We start from the raw sequence: 20,557 nt of genomic DNA, 5'->3' as shown, positions 1-20,557 counted from the left end.
GAAAATTTAAGATTTAGTAACTACATTTCTGATTTTTAATCTGAAAATGCCTTTAATTGTCTACAAAACATGGCACAGTCAAAAAGGTTCAGCATAGCTATTCAATTAATAGAAATTTCCTACTTTGATATTTTATCTGTCAGTAAATAATGAAAGGAAATCTTATAATAAAAGTGCCTAACAAACCAAGTAAATATTTTCTGTATGTTCCTTTCCTCTTTAATAACTTGGGGCACAAAACAGGAAAGAAGTCCTCACTATTTTATTATTCAGAAATATGACAGACATCTGTAATCCTTAGTTGTATTTAGAAAATACACTGACCACTATGCCAGAGAAATCCTTTTTCTAATAATATTATTAGATTTCAGTTTCAATAGCTTTACATTTAACCTACATCCTAATGTTCCTAGCTTCAGTGGTCTACAGCTTTATTTGCTAGCATACAACTAGAAAGGATACCCCACATTCCATCCGTTCTAAAAGCTCTAGTGAAAATAGCTGAAAATCAGAATTTAAGACCGGATTCTTTCAGGGTAGAACTGCACTTGGTAAGTGACTTTAAAAAGACATTGTAAAACCCCATGTTTCTTGGTTTCTCCCCACCCCATATAAATCCCATTTTTAAAATATGAAGCACTGTACTTTCTAGTATTTTGTATAGTTCAAATTTAATGTTTTGCTCTGCTAAAAGAAAGAAATTAATAAAAATAGCATAATTTCTTCACCCAGAGCTGAAGCCCATAGTCTCATGACAGTCTCCTTCTTCTCAATTTACACTCTACTCTTGGCAGCCTAGTTTAGCTTTGAGAAATTTAATGGAACTTCAAAAAGTGAACAATTCTTAACAGAAGACAACTTGCACATTTGCAAGAGGTAGTATCAACTTTGTAAGTGTTAGCATGAGGTAATAAAAATGTCTTACCTATCAGAAAAAAATTAAGGAAAGAAGTAGGTGGGGCAGAAAAAACAAACATTTCAGTTAATACAGTATAACCTCATAACCCCAGCATGCTTGGGACTAAGCACTTGCCGGAAATGTGAAAATATCAGATTTTTTAAACTGGTGTGGTGGCCGGTTGCTTAGGGAGGAAGTGGGTAGCAGCAGCTGGTTTTGGAGCAGTGGCCGCACGTGGAGCGATAACGCAGGGTGATGAATGGTGGTGGCAGCCGCCGCATGCAAGCTTCCCCCTCCATATCTGGGTGGGGAGTGATACCCAGTCCCGGAGCGCCTGGGGGGAAGTGCTGGATTTTTGATAATTTTGGATTTATGAGGTTATACTGTATATAGAGACTCGAATTCTTTGGTCAAAGATATTTTTTTGGAAATAAGTGTCCAAACCTATTTATTAGGAGGAATGAAAACTGACTATAGTATTGCACACAGTCTCCTTAAAAGTGTGTCTATACAACTGGAAATAGGAGTCTTAGGTACATAATTTAATATAACAAAAGAACATATATAAAACTATAAAATTTGACCAAGTAACATCTGTGCCATCTTAGTTGTAACCTGGGGAGTAAAATTCTTTAGAGATCATTTTATAGCCAGCAGCTCAAGAGAAGTGGTTAGAGCAGTGATTAGAGGTTTAGATTAAAAAATGTTTAAGAATTATGTCATAAGCTCTTTAAAAAAAAAAAGATCAGAGCATTTAAAAAAAATGACTATTAAGCATGCTGCTAAGTTATGTCTCTGAAGTTTTAGTATGATCATGGTAGTACAGCACTTTGTCAATGCACAATTAAGTCATGGAGTTGCATACAATGCTAGAACTTGGGCATAATACAGGATCCTCTAGTGCTTTTACTAAGTAGTTATGAACAGACAGAAGGTGCTGTGCTTCAAGTGGGAGTCAGGTCCCACTTACTCATCTGTCCCCAGCAGAAGTGGTTCTCCCCAGTATTGCGGCCCCAGTGGCCACGCCCCTAGATGATAACCGGCTATGAGGGCCATCATGCAGCCCTGCCCCTCACTGCCAATTGGAGGGGTGGGGCCACATAATAGACAGCCCTCTCAGCCAATCAGTGGTGAGGGGTGGGGGCAGCAGCTTGGGCTCCCCTGTATGCCAGCAGCCTTCTTTCACCCCCCACCATCAGGATGTGCTACCAGGCTGCACTACCATGAAGACTACTGGCTCTCTCTGGGAAGCTGGCATTTTATTTTCAGTAAATTGTTTTTGTTTCACTTTTTTTTTTTTTTTTTGGGGGGGGGGAGGATTTTGTAGGCAATGCCAGATTTTGCGATTTCCACAGAATCATGCTTTTGGGTCCCCAATAACAACGATTCAATTTACTTACATTGTCATCATAACCAGAGAGCCCAGTTTGCTCTAATGTTCAGATTAAAAAAAGTAACCCAAAATCCACATTTTTGCCTGATTAAAATGAAGCACCATTATACATATATCTGTACATTAGTGGCATTTCATTTTAAGTCATGGAAAAACGTAGATTTGGGGTTACTTTTTTTAATCAGAACATTAGGGATTTTTTTTTTTAAATCAGAGAAAACCAGGATCCCTGATTAAAACTATGTAAGTAACACATTTTAGTGTGCTGTTTGATATCTTACATAAGAATACTGAACCAGAAAGTAGATCTGTAAATATATTAAAAATACTGTTATCAGGAAAATTTCATCTAATGAAATACTGAAGGGGAAACTGAGAATTATGCCATTTCAAATGCCAAGAGCAATTTCTTCTTTCTTGGGAACTCAAGACTCAGGTAGCTTTTACAAGTATGGCAGAAAATATGTGTTAATATCTTTCAAATACTTAAAAAATTCAGTCAAAGAGGACTTACCAGCCTGTTTACATTTTCATACTGCTACATACTAAAATAAAAAGGATTTTACAGAAGGCTTAAAGGTATCTGACTTGAAAACAATTAAATATTTGTTCATGTCACCAATGAAAGTACAATATCTAAACAACGTGAAATCAAATACAAGGTAATATGTAGTTATTTATTTTTAAATCTGATATTTAAAGGTCCCCTTTTAAACAAACAAACAAGTGTCCCCCACAATTTCAAGGACTTCGCTTGTTTAGCTTTTTCTCCACCGTTCTTAATTTATCAAATCACCAAAGTAGTAACTTGCATAACCAGTGCTAATAGGGTGCACTTTTATGAATTCCATTTGTGTAATAAGCTTTAAATACAATGTATTTTCAGTGAACATAGCAGAAAAACTATTTTAACTGGCAAAACACAGCATTACATTTTCAAAGAAATTGTAAAAAAATTGACAAAATATAAGTATATCAAAAGACAGTAAAACTGAAATGTTTAGAGACTCAACCATTTCTAACAAGTAACATTGGTTTTAAACTGCATACAAAGCAAAACAATGCCAACATGCCTCCAATCTGTGAGCTATGATAAAATATCAAGCTAAGTTTAAAGTTGAGAAGCAAAATAAAAATGCCACAAATAAGAATTAACCCTGAGGCACATCCCCTTGCAGCTGAACACAGGTAACCCACTTTTCCACTTCTATAATGCAGAGCCTAACAACAAAGAAAAGCACTCCTATTCTACCCTAGTGAAACCTTTCATTTCTCAAACTGTCTTCGCATCTTTAAACATTTCTTTTACTCAAACATCTTAATGAATGTTCAGTTCTATTAAACAAACACAGATTAGCAAGTCAGAGAAGCTCCTTAAGATAATCACTTTTCAAACCTTGCATAGTGACAGGTGGCATTGATATTGCTACCATAGCATCAGCAGAAGATAAGAGGAAAAATCTTTACTTCAAAGTGATGCGCATTTATATCGCACAACTCATTTTTGCACAACATTCAGTTTAAACTTTTCAATAAAATGGAAAAGGTTTTTTTTGTTTTTTTTTTTAAAGGGAAAAATATAGTGTTCACAAGCTTGGAAATAAAAATATTAAGTACAAAAACAGAACATCCCTTAAAAATACAAAGAATAAACTTTCCATTGTAACAGCACCTTCTATCACCAAGTACATGCCACAAACTAGAACTTTAGTATAAAGCTGTCAAATGAAAGGTTTACTTTTTTAATATAAACAAAGTGTAAAAATAATAATGGTTGCATTTTTCAAATTTAATGCTTTGCAAGTTTTTTGCCCTCCCCCCTCCCATCACCCCAAAACATTTGGTAGCAATTTCAATATGCATTTGATATAAACAACACTTGATTTAGGAACCATGATAAAGATACATTGTGCCTAGGACAGAATTATTGTATTTCTGTTCAACTTTAACAGAAATGGAATGCTCAAGGACACTGTTAAGTTCAGGGATACTTTCAGCAGTATCCCCAAAACCATGATAGTGTCCATAGTGCAAAGTATCTCCTACGTCTTCCACCCACGAGGGCCTGTTAGATACAAAGCTACTTGGGCTTCCATTCTGATGTAAGGAACCACACATATCAGTAGAAGTATTCAGGGCTTTTTCTGGTTCCTCAGTGCCATTACTGGTATGAATTCTATGCCTACTGGTAGAGGTTATTCCAGGAACTAATGTTAAACTTTCGTCACGCCTGGTATCCATTCCATTGAGCTGTGCTGTGCCGGTGAAGTCCAAATGTCCATTGATGGCACATCCATTTGTCAATGCGTTCATTATGGGACTACTGCTATTCATATCTGCATTAAGAAATACACCTGTCACCAAAAATTGAGACTCAATTGAAATACATCAAAATGCTTCCGTTACAGTTCACTTATTTAAAGGCTTCTGTAAGTGGGTTCTGAAAACAACACTCAGTGCAAACCTCCTCTTCTTATTCCATGTCAGTATAGGTATTTAACAGTGATGTCTGACATAATCACTAAATTTGAGACCAACTTTAATTTTATTTTTGGAAACAGAATTCATATCTAAATTAGAAATATTAATATACTTAACTATGTTAATCTTTCTGAAGGCAGAATAAAGTTAAAATAAATTTTAAGAAACTGCATGTGGTCAGTGTAGGGTAAGCAGATACAAATCCAATCAATATTTTGAAGAGTAAAATAAAAATTGTTAAATTATCTTTTTAGGCATAAATTTTAAACCAGGTTAAGGCTAAAAAAAAAAAATGTATGTGCAAGAACTGACTTTTATGTGAGGGGAGCTACGGTTTTTAACAGCAGTGATTTGCTTCCTCTTTAATGACAGTTCTCAGAAAGTAGTACATTCTGACATAAGCAATACAAACAAATCTTATGGAACTAATATAAAATGTATTCCAGAATAGTCCAGAATAGTTCATTTAGCTAGTGCCTCACCTGCAAAGGAAAAATAATGTTTATATTTAATGACAGATTTGTAATAATATCTGCACAATCCACATGCCAAATGCCATACAACAGCAACTGCAGAATGCACAGAGGACTAGAAGATTAGTAACAGGAAATAGTAAAAACATGCATGCAAAACACACTGACAGCTATTTTTAAGCAACTCCTCTTCTGATATTTAGTAATTAGTACAGTAATTGTTTGCAGTAAAAAATTCAGTCAATTTTCAAGCTTACGTTTTTGCAGTGGTATTCAAAGCACTAGCATTAAAGTAATTATTGATTCTGCCATAAAAATATCTATTAGTGAAACATATATACACATACATTTATGTTAACGTATGACCAAAAATTAGCAACAAAAACGTAAAGACTTTTGTTTTCTATTTATCTGAACATGTGCACGTGTTTATGTATAAATTAGTGCATAGACCTGTGTGCAGAAAATGATCTTTATTGTTTTATTTCTAGCTCAGGGCGGTTAGGAATTCTTTGGTAACTCACCAAAAGATAAAACATCAGATCTTTTTTAAAAGTCAGGTAACAAGTACCACTGTTTCACACTAAGAATCAGAAGGTTATGGTTCCCTTAACAGTTCTTTACATAAATATAATTGGATGTACATGACATTGGTACTTCATTTACAGTAAGTGAATACGGAGTTATCTACGAAATTTGCTAGGTGCAAACTAAATGTTTCCTGTTTCATATCTATATTACCTATAATTACCACGCTAAACTTACTAGCCGTAGAGTACTACTGGAAGTTAGATTAAAAAAAATATTCAATCAGCACATCAGACCCACTACTTCAGTGATGAAGACGCACAATAAAAATTTGTTAAAGTGTTTATTAACTGAAAAGTGCAAATTCTTAACTATTTTAAAATAAGTTATTTTGGCTACCTTTGCAAAGTGAAGTTTAACAAAAATGCCATTACTGTTAATCAATATTCAAAAGTAGATAATGACTAGTTCTAGTGACAATTATAGAACATTGACATTTGTGGGAAATCACTACCTATAACAATTATAGTAATTAAAAAAGAGGCCAATTACTTCTCCATAAATATATTTGGTAACTATCACTGGATTTTCACTATCTACTTTTAGATTATTGAATAAAAGATATTTTATTCCTAACATATTTTAATACCTGTCCAATATCATCCACTTTGGTGAATTTGACTTAAAGTATAAAGCACAAACATGTGATCATAGTATGACTTAAAACATAAATATTAATTTCAAACTATAATAATGCATCCATATTGTAACCCCAGTCCCTTACCTACCAAGTGCATGAAGAAGCTGATATAAGACAGTTTTCATTACCATGCCATATATCCTTTAAGGTTAGCAAAAAGTATTTTGATTAAGCAGCCCTTGAAAAAGCTTAAAAGTATTAAATATTTACTACTACTATTATTACTAACAGCATGGGTTTTCATGAAGACAGATACAGAATCCAAGCAGTGTTTCCTAAAGTATTTTAGTTGCAAATAGCAACCAAAGTCCTGCAGCATCCAGAGTCTTTTATTCAGATAAAACAAAGCAGTAATAGCTCACAGTAAGCTTTCTGTAGGCATAGTGCTGTGTTTAAACAAATGTTGAATGCACTCTGGTTAAGCCTGTATTATTTTTAGCATCTGCTAAGCTAGTTTGAAACTAGGTCAGTGGTACCACATGTTATTTTGAAAACAATGTGTTATTTTTCCCTATTTTCTTATTGGCAATTAAGTCTATTTGGTACCAGTGAAATCCATTTTTTAAATACTTCTGATTTTGCTTTTAAGCTGAAACTATAGTAACTAAGACAAGGCACATAAAACGTAAGCCTTTAATTAAAGTGAAACAGCTACAGTGACTGCTCTTTAGTTCAGACCTATCAGTAATATTTCCCTTATGCCTTTACACGGTGTTTTATGAAACAGCTAATCTTTGAAAATCTACTTAAAACCCCAATCTAATGGACATTACAGAAATACAATCGTTTTCAAAACTGGGGACAACCATGTGCAAAAATTAAAAAGAGTTGTTTTATATTTAAATTAAAAATAAAATGTATATTGATTCTTGCAACGACAAGGAGTTTGCATTGCAGAAACTGTGTAAATTTCAACCTCTTTTGGTCCAACAGAACCATTCTCCTGCTGTTTGGTGTCTTCAACCATTTGAATGTTGTTGTAGTTAACAGGAAATTGTCCACTCCCACCTGATACAACAGCAAACTCTCTATCAACGTGCATATTGTCAGCATCATCCTCAACTCCTCCATTCACCACTGGTAATAAGCCATCAAAATTGTAAGCTGATAAAAAAAGAAAAAAGGAAAAAAAGTGTTAGCTTTATTTTAATGCATAGATTTGAAAGGGCATAACCAAGCAATAAATTTGAGAACACATTTTTGTTATTAAAATAACAATATTGATACAATGAAAACTGATTTATATGTTTATGAAATATTTTTGAAAATATGCAAGAATGATATTCTGAGTTTGAAATAACTGAAGATGAGAGCGGAGAGGCTCAGTCACTTGTTCTTCACTCCAGAAAACTGACAAAAATTAGCTGGGCCCCGCTCTCTATCCACGTGTCTGCCTGTACATCAACCAGTTATTACCTTGATGCATCTGCTAAAGCAGAATAGAAGGAAAACAAGCTAATATTTAAAAATGACCTATCATTAGGCTTCATAGTTAGTACACTGGTATCAAGGAAAGCAGCTGACATCTCAAATAAAAGGATTCCAGCTCCAAATCACAAAGACACAACTAGATTTTGAATGTTAACTTTTGTAACTACAACAGCTACAGATTTAAATGTGAAGTAAAATTTTGGATTCTGGTGTCCCATCATATCATACATCAAGAACCATTACATTTCAAATTACAGAACTATCATTCAGCTTATAGAGGGTATTTTCTGACACTGCTGCTCACTTATCAAGTTGAAGTTCTCCATAGTTTATTGCTATTAGATAGCTACTTTGTTTATGTGGCATACACAGAAGAAACATGTAAGTACAGAAACATAATTAATTTATTCAAGTACAAGATAAAGGAGTGGCTTAACTTTCCTTAGGCTTGTTTTCCAACTGTATAGTTTCCACAGAGAGCCACAATTTCAGTCTTGTACCTAGCCATTTTATCATAAGAGTCTCTAAAACATATCAGTAGCAATTGCTATGGGCTAGGGTGGATTAATCAAGATCCACCTGCCCTATCGAGTACAAACTGCCTGCTCTCATCAATGCTCTCCTGCTTCCAGAACTTCCTCTGTAACTGTGCTTCAAAGTAGAAAGGATGGAGGGTAGGCCACTGTAGCTCTGAGGGCAATGCAGTCACAGAATAGGAAGTATGCTAATCTTTGTACAGTATGAATGATATATCAAGTAATTCAAGATGTTGGGGGGAGAGGGGGTTGTTTTCATGCAGAATAAGGAGGTTTCCATGCAGGCTGTGTGAAAAACAGCAGGTTTGCTATAAAATACTTGCAGAAAGTTGGGGCAAGAATCATCTTTTTGACTTGATATTCTTTACAAGTCTGCACCACAGAAAATCTCTAATGTGCTTAGGGGACCTATGCTTTCCGTGTCATAACACCTTAATTTCTAGATATCTGGCCCAAAGTGGAGTCTGAATTTAACAGAGAATTTCTTATTCAGTGCTTAGGAAGAGTAACACAACTCAAGGACAACTCTTAAGATCCTTTAGATATAGACAAATTATAGAGGTGGGCAGATGAGAATAGGATGGAATTCAATGCAGACAAGTGCAAGATGCTGCATCTAGGGAGGAATCAGCAACACACCTATAGGCTGAGGAACACCCTTCTTGTCAACACGATGGCAGAAAGGGATCTTGGAGTAATTGTTGACTCCAAGATGGACGTGAGCCGCCAATGCAAGGAAGTGGTCAGTAAGGCTAACGGCACCCTGTTATGCATCTACAGAGGCATCACAACCAGGTCCACGGAGGTGATTCTTCCCCTCTATGCAACATTGGTCAGACCACAGTTGGACTACTGCATCCAGTTCTGGATGCTGCACTTCAAGAGGGATGTGGCTAGCATTGAGAGGGTCCAGAGGAGGGCCACTTGCATGGTCAGGAGGCAGTGGGGCAGGCCCTACAAAGAGGCTAAAGGGCCTGAACCTATTCAGCCTCCACACAAGAAGGGGATTTGGTGGCCATTTACAAACTCACCAGGGGGGACCAGCGGTAATTGGGAGAGGCTCTGTTCCCCCAGGCAGCACCTGGGGTTACTAGGAATAACAGCCACAAATTGTTAGAAAGAAGGTTCAGGCTGGACATCAGGAGACATTACTTTATAGTTAGGGCTGCCAGGCTCTGGAATGCGCTCCCAACTGAAGTGGTACTCTCTCCTACCTTGGGGGTCTTCAAAAGGAGGCTAGACAAATATTTGGCTGGGGTGACAAGACCCGGGCACCCATTCCTGCCCAGGGAGGGGGTCGGGCCTGATGATCTGTTCAGGTCCCTTCCAACCCTAACCACTTTGATACTTAAAACCCACATGTTAATTAGTACCCTGCCTAGAACTAGCTAATATGAAACATTAAACACAAGGATGTATCTGCAAACTTTCAGGGAATGAAAGTCCATGTGAAAAACTTTCACACAGACCACTTATCCAAGGTAGGTCTCTTGGAAGTGGTATGGACTGGTAGGGACGAATTCACCGCAGGCTGAATCTGAGTGTCTGAGTTGTGCCATGAGATATGGCACCTGGTACAAAGTTCACCACCTGAATGAAAAACATAGGAAGTGTCATATTTTAAAATCCTTTACAAGAAATGCATGAAGACAATTTCTTCATCGCCAAAGAGACTGAAAAGAAGTGTTCTCTGATGCGGCTGGGAGCAGCCCAGATCGCCTGATGAAGGACTACAAAGCTCTGAGGGACAAGTTGAAGGAGACAGGGGGACAGGTGGTCTCATCTGTTCTCCCAGTAAGCAGACATGGATGACGCCATGAGACTTGCAACAGGGAGGTCTACTTGCAGCTTCGGAAATGGTGTCTCAAGGCGGGCTTTGGCTTTTTGGATTGTGACCCATACTTCAGAACAAGAGACATGCTTGGGTGGGATGGGCTTCACCTCTTCCCCAAAGGTAAATGTGTGTTCTCTTTCAGGTTGGCTGATCTCCTCCCGCAGGCTTTAAAGTAGGTTTGTCAGGGGAAGGGGAAGATGAGTACGGAGTGAGCCACAGAACACCGAACCAAGAGACACCCACAAGATCAGCCCAGGTATGTAGCAAAGATCCTATTAGACAGCAGTTTAAGGGGGGGACCAGGGACAGCCACCAGGGGAATTAGGTGTATATACACAAATGCCAGAAGCATGGGAAACAAGCAGGAGGATCTAGAGCTCTTGCTAGCAAGCAACAACTTTGACCTAGTGGGACTAACTGAAACATGGCTGGACTCTTCTCATGACTGGGTGGTATGAATAGAGGGCTATAGGTTGTATAGGAGACACAGAGGAGGGAAAAATGGTGGGGGAGTTGCTCTGTCAAAAAACAGTACATATCTCCCCTAATCAAATTAGGGTCAGAGGGTGGTCAAGCAGAGACTTTGTGGGCTAGGATCCAAGGGGCTCAGGATGAAAGGGATCTGGTAGCGGGGGTCTACTACAGGCCGCTGCACCAGAACGATGAACTACATAGACCAGGAATTTTCCAAGCAGCTCAAAGAGGCTGTGAGGTCTAGAGATATGGTAGTCATGGGGGACCTTAACTACCAAGACATATGCTGGGAGGAACAGTCAGCTAGATCTAACCGCTCTCGCAGGTTCTTAACCTGTATTCAGGACCTCCACCTAACACAGGAGGTAAGATATCCCACCAGGGGCAACGCCTTGCTCCACTTGGTGTTGGCCACAGGGGGATGACCTAGTGGGGGACCTGCGGATTCAAGGCAACTTAGGGGACAGCAATCACCAAATGATTAAATTCACTAACCAGCGAAGGGTGGGCATTATACTCAGCAGGGCACAGGTGCTGAACTTTAAAAAAAACTCACTTTAATAGACTCATGGGATTGGTTAGCAGGGTGCTAGGAGCTAAAAACTTGGATGCACTGGGGGTCTAGGATGGGTGGACATTACTTAAGGAAACCATTCTTTGGGCTCCGAGTGAGTTAATCCCATGGCAGAGGAAAGGGGGCCAGGAAGCCCCTTTGGCTAACCAGGGGCATCCAAGATACCTTAAGGGCAAAAAAAGAGGTGTACAGGAAATGGAAGCAGGGGGTAGCTAGCAAAGAGGAGTATACTTCTTTGGCTTGCTCCTGCAGGGAGTCCATCAGGAAGGCCAAGGCAACTCTAGAACTCAGGCTAGTGTCAGAGATTAAGAACAATAAAAAGTCCTTCTTTAGGTACATTGGGAGCAAAAAGAGGGTGTGGGGTAGCATAGGACCCATACAGGATGGGCAGGGGGCTTAGTGACAGATAGCAAGGAAAAGGCAGAGCTCTTCAATGAGTTTTTTGCCTCTCGTCTTAAATAGGAGTCTAGATGAACCCTCAACATACACCACAGACACCAACAAAGGGAACATCAGCTGACCAAATGGTCAGTGCCAACATGGTAAGAAGACACTTGGAGGGACAGGATGTATTCAAATCACCAGGGCCGGAGGGACTCCACCCACAGGTAATTAAGGAATTAGCGGGGGTCACAGCTGATCCACTGGCAAGGATATATGAGCACTTACAGTGCTCAGGTCAGGTTCTGGAGGATTGTAAGAGGGCCAACATTGTCGCAATCTTTAAAAAGGGGAGGAAGAAGGACCCGGAGAACTACAGACCAGTCTATACAGTACCTCTATCTCTGGAAAAATCCTATAAAAAATTATCAAGGAGCACATCTGTGGGAGTCTGCTGGCTCATGTGATATGGAGGGGTGACCAACATGGGTTTTTAGCAAGCAGGTCCTGCTTGACTAACCTAGTTTCTGCAGGAGTCGAGGTGATGTTATCTATCTGGACTTCAAGAAGACCTTTGACAAGGTATTGCATACCATCCTTATAAATAAACTGAGGGGATTTGCCTTGGATGATTACACGGTAGACTGGGTAGCAAATTGGCTCAAGGGTCCACTAAGTAGTGGATGGGCTGGTGTCAATCTGGAAAGATATGGGCAGTGGAATCCCTCAGGGCTCAGCTCTGGGGCCGCTGCTGTTCAACATCTTCATCAGTGATCTGGATGAGGGGGTGAGAAGCACCCTGTCCAAATTCACGGACGACACAAAATTATGGGGTGTAGCTAACACCCTGAAGAGGAGGAACCAGATCCAGGCTGACCTAGACAGGCTGAGGAAGTAGGCAGAGCAACTGGACGCAATTCAATAAGGACAAGTGCAAGGTGCTGCATCTAGGGAGAAAGAACTGCCATCATACCTACAGGCTGGGGGGCGACCTTCTCAGCTCCACTGAGGCAGAAAAAGATCTTAGAGTCACTGCTGATTCTAGGATGAACATGAGTTGCTAATGATGAAGCAGTTGGCAGAGCCAATCACATCTTGTCATGCATCCGTAGGTACTTCAAAAACAGGTCCAGGGAAGTGATTCTCCCCATCTATGGGGCACTGGTCAGACCGCAGCTGGAATACTGTGTCCAGTTCTGGACGCCGCAGTTCAAGCGGGATGCGGACCACCTGGAGAGGGTCCAAAGAAGGGCCACTCACCTGATTCAAGGCCTGCAGGGAAGGCCCTACAAGGAAAGGCTAAGGGACCTTAACCTCTTCAGCCTCTCCAAGAGAAGGCTGAGAGGGGACCTTGTGGCAGTGTACAAATTCATAAGGGGAGAGCAACATGAAATAGGCGACGATCTAGTCACCACAGCACCCCCTAGAACGACAAGGAACAATGGCCATAAGCTGAGAGAATGTTTAGGCTGGACATTAGGAGAAAGTTCTTCATGGTCAGGGTTGCCAGAATCTGAAATGGGCTCCCAAGAGAAGTGGTGCTCGCCCCATCCTTAGGGATCTTCAAGAGGAGAGTGGACAGGCACCTGGCTAGGATCACATGACCCCAGGGTTGGTGACTCATTTCTTGCCTGCCAGGGGCAGAGGTCAGACTAGATGGCCCACTGAAGTCCCTTCTGACTATGAATCTAAGATGTTTGAAAAGAGCAATTGGTTTGACACTTTCTCTGTTTTGTTAAGAAGCAGCTGAAAGACTCGAGCAATTTCAGAAAAGGCAAAATAAGGGGGGCTCCATGCAAGCTGTGCAAAAAGCAGCAGGCTTGCTACAAAAATATACTTACCAGCAAGCAGAGAAAATGGTGGGAAGTCTTGTAGTTTTCCCAGGGGGTGTAGGGTGGGGCTGCTTGTAGCAGGAGGCAGGGAGGCTTCACCAGGGTCCACAGAGCCCCAGCCTGCCCTCCCCACCCCCTCCCCAGCTTTCACTTACTGCCCTCATATCAAGCATAGGATGATGTAGCTCAGTGAAGCCTACAGTGTTGGGGGGAGCACAGCCAAGGAGGTGTGGCCATGGGGAAGGGCACATACTTGGAGTAAGTGTGGGGAGGGGAAGGTGGAGCCACTGGACTGTGATGCCAAGGGAATTTACAGCCAGGGAATTGTGTTTGGGAGGGAGAGGGGTGGGGGAGCTATGGCCCCTGCTGGTGCAGCCCCTGTGGCATGTAGCCCTTGGCTACTAGGAAGCTGGATAGCCCTATTTTAGAACATGGGTAGGCCCAACTCTTACTGCAGGGCTCGTGACAAAATATGTTTATACAGGCTTTTGTACAGAACTCAGTCATACTCTGCAAAAACTAAAACCCCCACACAAACAAACCCTAGCCATTGCCAAACAGTTGAACAAGACAAAAAAAAAAAAAGGCTTTGAGATCTTTACGACTGTAGAACTAAAAGATGTTCTACAATCCCTCAAGAACCTTTTTATGAATCAGCTTCTCGTACAAAATTCCTTCCAGCAGCCACTGCTATTCAGATGTCTCTCATTTTGCAAAACCATAGCATATGCTCCTCCAGAGTAGAAACTTACAAAACCATTTTTAAAGGAGGGCATCAATCCTTGTTGTGAATTTTATTCATATCTGATTCAGTTTGGCATTCATTTCTGACTGTGTTAAATTTTTTATTCCCTTTAATCTCATCAACAGTAATCCTTCCCCTTTCACCTTTGAAGTCTTACCTTCAGTCCTTGCTTTCTTTAATCCAGCAGATTCCACATCTTCAAAGGATCTCTTTCGACTTGTCCCACCATTGAGAGGATTGGAACCTGCATTCTGATGAACCCCATTTAAAGTGCCATTACTATAGAAATGATTCAGGTGACAGTTCTGGAGGTTCAAGAGAAACTGGGCACATTCTTGGAAGCCCTGGGTATGAGCAAGGTCTGCTGCCGTCAGGCCACTGGCATTTCTCAAGCTGCACAATACAAATAAACTGAATTACACTCATTCATCAACCTAGCTTGACTGCTGCTGCTGCTCTTACTGACTAACTATCTGTAGGTGATGAGAGAAAACATAAAACTTAGCAAATTTCCATTAAGGAATTAGCTATCAATCTTAAGATTCATAACTAACTTAACTCAACTTTTTGCACATATCTGGCTTCTAAGCAAAATTTGGGAGACAATATACTTAAATAAAATCAACATAACTATGTGCCTTTAAAAAAAAAGCATCTGCCTATTTAAACTTCTTACAATGCTTAATTCCTAAAGTTAGTCTGAAGCAGCTGACATTTACATGAACTTCAGACCCTAGTCTTGAATACTGAATTGCACTATTTTCTGTAGTTTATTCTGATAATCTATTGCTTTATCTTGAGTAAAAAAATTAAATACTCAAAACAAACTTAGCATGACTTGGAAATTGTCCATGGCATTCTGATGTCTAAGACAATGAGAATAACATCGCTAATCTTCCTAACAATAAAATATATACACACACACATATATATATATATGCTATGCTTAGTTATGCTTTGCGTGTCTTTTTTTCTGCATTGTTTCTTATTACAAAGTATGTGACGTTTATAAATGGCAGATTTTTCTCTAATTTGATCCAGAATTTTTCCAGCTAGGTAACTAAAATGGGATTCCTTAATTTTCTGATGCAAGATGATGAAATCAAGACATATAAGTTACTAACAACTGCAGAAACAGGTTTAATTTGAAAGAGTTTTCCTTTGGTCCTTCTCTCTTGAAAACCATTTACACAATTGGCTTCTATGATTAGAAACATATACAAAAAATGTAAGAAACAGCTACAGTGTAGACTCAGTAGAGTAGGAACAGAGAAATTAGAGGGTAGAATAGGGGATGTGGCAAAATCTTTCCTTTCTTGAAACACTAGGAAGGAGGTTTCATGAAAATGGGTTTTTACATCTATGTTCTATGACTTAGTATCTTGGGCAAGAAAACATATTACTTTATACCTTCCACAAAAAGATAGAATGATAACAGAATAAGAATTCTGGAGGTTAAGTGAGGCTGATCTATATGTTCCTTTGTTATAGTTCACGGAAGTTCCAACAAACTGCTCCTAGGCAAATATACAAGAAAACAAAGGAACATGATCGAGTTCTATACAGGGTCAAAATCTCAGCAAGCCAAAAATACAGACTGAATAATGTAATTTTCTATTCAATAAGAACTTTTCTGCCACTATTAATGGCACAGAAACATTAAGCAAGAGAAGTATGTAAGAGTACTTGAGAGCTGGCATGAAGCCTTAACACTTGACATGGTATGGAATAAGGACTGACAAAGGGCAAAGAATAGAGCTGCTTCCTAGAATATTATGACTTGCTGGCTATACAGATCAGGAAGAGATGAATTACTTCAAAAGCAATCTAAGTACAGTTGAGACCAATTCCTAAGCAGACAGATACAGTTAGATTAAGCAAAGTAAGGATGGGTAGAGCAGGTGGAACACAGGTTCGTTTCTCTTAGCTTCTGCAACTAGAAATGCCATTAACTAAGGATGATCAAGGTAGCTTCCTTTCTTACAAAGTCATCCATTACACACCCTATCTGGTACTGTTAATTTATTCATGCAGCACCCATATATATATAGCATGCACTACAGAATTTTTTTAATGAGGTATTTCCAAGTCTTTAAATTATACCCTTTCTTAAATATCAAATTCTGTATCTACTTAGTTCAACATCTGAAAGAATAAAAGAGTTTTCTATCCTCACTCAGTTGGGGGTGGGTAAAAGAATAGTATACAAGCAGGGACAGACTGCTTAATGTCTCTGAATCTCTGCTATGGCTTTTCAAAGTCGCTCGCTGTTCTGGTATCAAGAAAATCTAAACAAGATGTGTATATGAATTTACAAATGACTTTGAACAAGACCTCTGAGTTCCAGAATCACTTAATTTTAATGAGTGATAACTCAGATACCATTAATTATCAGTTATTACTGAAATATTTCCCTGCTTAAAACTGTGAAAAAGTCAGAGCAAGATTATGATGATCTACACCACCATTTTCCAAAGTGGCACTTAAGCGAGAAAAACTAGCAAGTGGTACATAAGAGACTGTATACATTGAGATGTGTAGTCCTTTAACACCATGTGACCAAGTTGCTGGGAATGAAAGAAATCAATTAGCTTGATTTTCCTGAAGTTGGCAATACTCTTCCACACATCCCAAATTTTTAAGATTAATAAAGCAAAAGGAGACAAGAAACATAATGAGTTAGAATTTCTGGAAGGAACAGCTTCTCTTATTCACAGTTCTTCATGTACACAATGAAACTGCTATGAATCTATTATAATAATAGTGCTGTGGCAATCTGTATGGTTACCAAAGAGCTATATACTATATAAGATGATGGTCTATTTATCCTGGAGAGCTAGCAAATTCACCTTGCATAAAGAATGAACTATTCAAATTGGATCTTAACTGGACAAAGCCAAGATATATTTTATACTTTAAGATACTTAGGAACTTGAAAAAAAGAAAATGAGGACCAAACTGGACTTGACAGAAAAGTTATAAAAATTCAGATGTCCTCAAAAAAACGGTATATTCTAGGAGTTGGCAGCATACAGCTGTGGAGTCAGGGAACTTTGCTGCACTGCACCAGGTTGATCCGGTCTACAGCTCCAAAATCTTGCCTATTGCTAGTATCGTCTACTAGTTTGGCTCCCTTGTTTTGGGTCATTCTCTAAACGAAGCTTGTTCACAAGCATGTAAAATGACAATGAGAGGCTAGAGTGCTGTGAAATTTTAATGGATGTTAACATAGGGAAAGACCGCAAAGCACTCAATTAGCAATATTCATAGAACTCAAAGGAAAAAACCACTAGAATCAAGCAGTGTTACTTGATTTGAATAGCGTTCATCCCTTTAAGATACCCATATACTTGCTGAATTTGTGTTTCCAAGAAGTGCCATAAAAAGAACTGGTGAGATTTGCTGCCACTTCTGGACAGAATACAGGAGCATAATGAACAACAATAATCTCATACACAGCCTTTTAAAACATCCAAGTGAGAGCATATACATGCATGGAAAAGCTAAGGCCTCCAAAAGCACTGTTCTGGATTGGGGCTATTACAGACTTGGACTGAAATTCCTAGCAGCAGTTATATAAAAGACAGCTCTCTGGCTCCACAGCTATATGCTGACAACTCCTTTCTTCCTTTTGTTAGGATCAAGTCTGGGATCCTGACAAAAGGAAGAAAGGAGTGCAGCAGAGTATGGATCCTGGACTTCAGAAAAGCAGACTGACTCCTCAGGAAACTGATGGGCATGATCCCCTGGAAGGCCAGTCAGAAGGGGAAATGAGCCCAGGAAAACTGGTTATATTTTAAAGAAATCTTACTGAGGGCGCAGGAACGAATGATCCTGATGTGCAGAAAGTATAGCCTATATGGCAGGCCACCAGCTTGGCTTGGCTTGGCTTGGCTTGGCAGAAAGAACTCTTCAGTGAGCTTACACACAAAAAGGAAGCTTACAAGAAATGGAAACTTGGCCAAACAACTTGGAAGCAGTATAAGAATATTGCTCAGCCATGCTGGGATGAGATTAGGAAGACCAAAGCACAACTGGAGTTGCAGCTAGCAAGGGATGTGAAAAGTAACAAGGGTTTCTGCAAGTATGTTACCAACAAGAGGAAGGGTCAGCAACAAGGGAAAGTGTAGGTCCCTTACAGAATGAGGGAAACAACCCAGTAACAGATGAGGAAAAGACTGAAGTACTCAAGACCTTTTTCACCAGTCTTCAAAAACAATGTCAGCTCCCAGACTACTGCACTTGGCAGGACAGTTTGGAGAGAAGGTGAGCAGCCCTCAGGGAAAGAAGGGACTATTTAGAAAAGCTGGAGGTGTAAAAGTCCATGGGGTCAGATGCAATGCACCCAAGGGTGCCGAGTGAGTTGGCTGATGTGACTGCAGAGCCATTAGCCATTATCTCTGAAAACTCGTGATGATCAGGAGAGGTCCCACAAAACTGGAAAGGGAAAATATAGTCCACCTTTTAAGAAATGGAAGGAGGATCCAGGAAACTACAGAGCAGTCAGCTTCACCTCAGTTCCTGGAAAAACGATGGACCAGGTCCTTAAGAAATCCATTTCTAAGCATTTGGAGATGAAAGAAAGCAATCAGGAACAGTAAGCATGGGTTCACCCAGCACAAGTCATGCCTGACCAGCCCAATTGCCTTCTATGAGATGCCTGGCTTTGCAGATGTGGGGAAAGCAGTGGATGTGGTATAATACCTCAACTTCAGCACAGCTTTTGATACAGCATTCTTGCAAGCAAGCTCAGGACATATGGGTTGGATGAATGGGCTGTAAAGTGGACAGAAAGCTGACTGGATTGTTGGGCTCAACAGATAGTGATGAATAGCTTGAGGTCTAGTTGGTAGCTAGTATCAAGTGGAGTGCTCCAGGGGTCAGTCCTGGGGCTGGTTTTGTTCAATAACTTCATTAGTGATCTGGAAGACCGAATGGACTGCACTCTAAGCAAGTTCATGGATGACACCAAGCTGCGGGGGGAGGGGGGCGTAGTAAATATGCTGGAGGGTAGAGTAACCTAGACAAATTGGAGGATTGGGCCAAAAGAAATCTCATGAAGTTCAACAAGGACAAGTGCAAGGTCCTGCACTTAGGATGGAACAATCCCATGCACCAGTACAGGCTTGGGACCAACTGGCTAAGCAGCAGCTCTGCAGAAAAGGACCTTAGAGATACAAGCTGGATATGAGATAACAGTGTATCATTGTTGCCAAGAATGCTAACGGCATACTAGGACTGCATTAGTAGGAGTGTTGCCAGCAGACTGAGGGAAGTAATTATTTTGCTCTATTCTGCACTAGTGAGCCCACATCTGGAGTATGATGTCCAGTTTTGGGCCTGACACTACAGAAAGAATGTGGACAAATTCAAGTGTATCCAGCAGAGGACAATGAAAATGGCTTGGGGGCTGGGGCACATGACTTCTGAGGAGAGGCTTAGGAACTGGGCTTATTTAGTCTGTAGAACAGAAGACTGAGAAGGGATTTGACAGCAGCCTTCAGCTACCTGGATGATTCCAAAGAGGATGGAGCTAGACTGTTTGCAGTGGTGGCAAATGACAGAACAAGGAGCAAAGGGAAGTTTATACTGTATATTAGCAAAAACTCTCACTAGGAAGGTGGTGATGCACTGGAACAGGTTACCTAGAAAGGTGGTGGAATCTCCATCCTTGGATGTTTTAAGGCCTGACTTGACAATGGAATCATCTAGCAGGGGCTGGTCCTACTTCGTGCAGGGTGGTTGGACCAGATGACCTCCTGAGGTCCCTTTCAACGCTCATTTTCTATGATTCTAATATTAGCATTACTTCACAAGGGCTGATGGAAGTATGCCCAGCCACAGAGGGCCAATGGGGCTAGTCCTGCTCAGTCTTTGTGCTATGGTAAATCACTAACACTACAACTGTGGTTACATGCTTTTTAAGAATGAAATGGGAATAGCTAACTCTGCTCTTTTCCTTTTTTCTCTATGTATGTAAATCCCTCAGTGGACAATGCAGGCAGAAGTCATTATGGCCTATGTTTAAATCTCTGAAAAACTAAGTTCTTAAGCCACCTTTAACATGAGGAAAAATGTGGAAAAATGTGGTAAAGTAGCAAGGTATCATTAAAGGAAGTAGATTATATAACTTGTGTGGTAAAAACTCTATCAAGCAAGGGGTCGTTTGACCCCACTACTCTTTCCTGCCATAGCAGGGGGTCGGACTAGATGATCTGCTCAGGTCCCTTCCGACCCTAGAAACTATGAAAGGGGAAGTCCAAAGAGTTGGTAGTAT

General features: G+C 39.9%; 1 protein-coding gene across 2 annotated transcripts in view; it reads right to left on the bottom strand.

Annotated features, from left to right (window-relative positions):
• Positions 1-2,942: 2,942 nt before the first annotated feature.
• Positions 2,943-20,557, bottom strand: part of ANKRD10 (ankyrin repeat domain 10) — a 49,952-nt gene continuing 32,337 nt past the window's right edge. For both annotated transcript variants that reach the window (XM_019529655.1, XM_019529656.1), the window contains 3 exons: positions 14,438-14,673; positions 7,482-7,577; positions 2,943-4,627 (listed from right to left, as the gene is read on the bottom strand). In XM_019529655.1, the coding sequence (XP_019385200.1) occupies positions 4,176-4,627; positions 7,482-7,577; positions 14,438-14,673 (784 nt within the window). In that variant the 3' untranslated portion in view covers positions 2,943-4,175. The remainder of the gene's footprint in view (positions 4,628-7,481; positions 7,578-14,437; positions 14,674-20,557) is intronic.

This window comes from Crocodylus porosus, unplaced genomic scaffold (assembly GCF_001723895.1).
Source record: "Crocodylus porosus isolate Cpor-Errol unplaced genomic scaffold, CroPor_comp1, whole genome shotgun sequence".
Classification (NCBI taxonomy): Eukaryota; Metazoa; Chordata; order Crocodylia; family Crocodylidae; genus Crocodylus; species Crocodylus porosus.
This window is presented reverse-complemented; position numbering and strand designations above follow the sequence as displayed.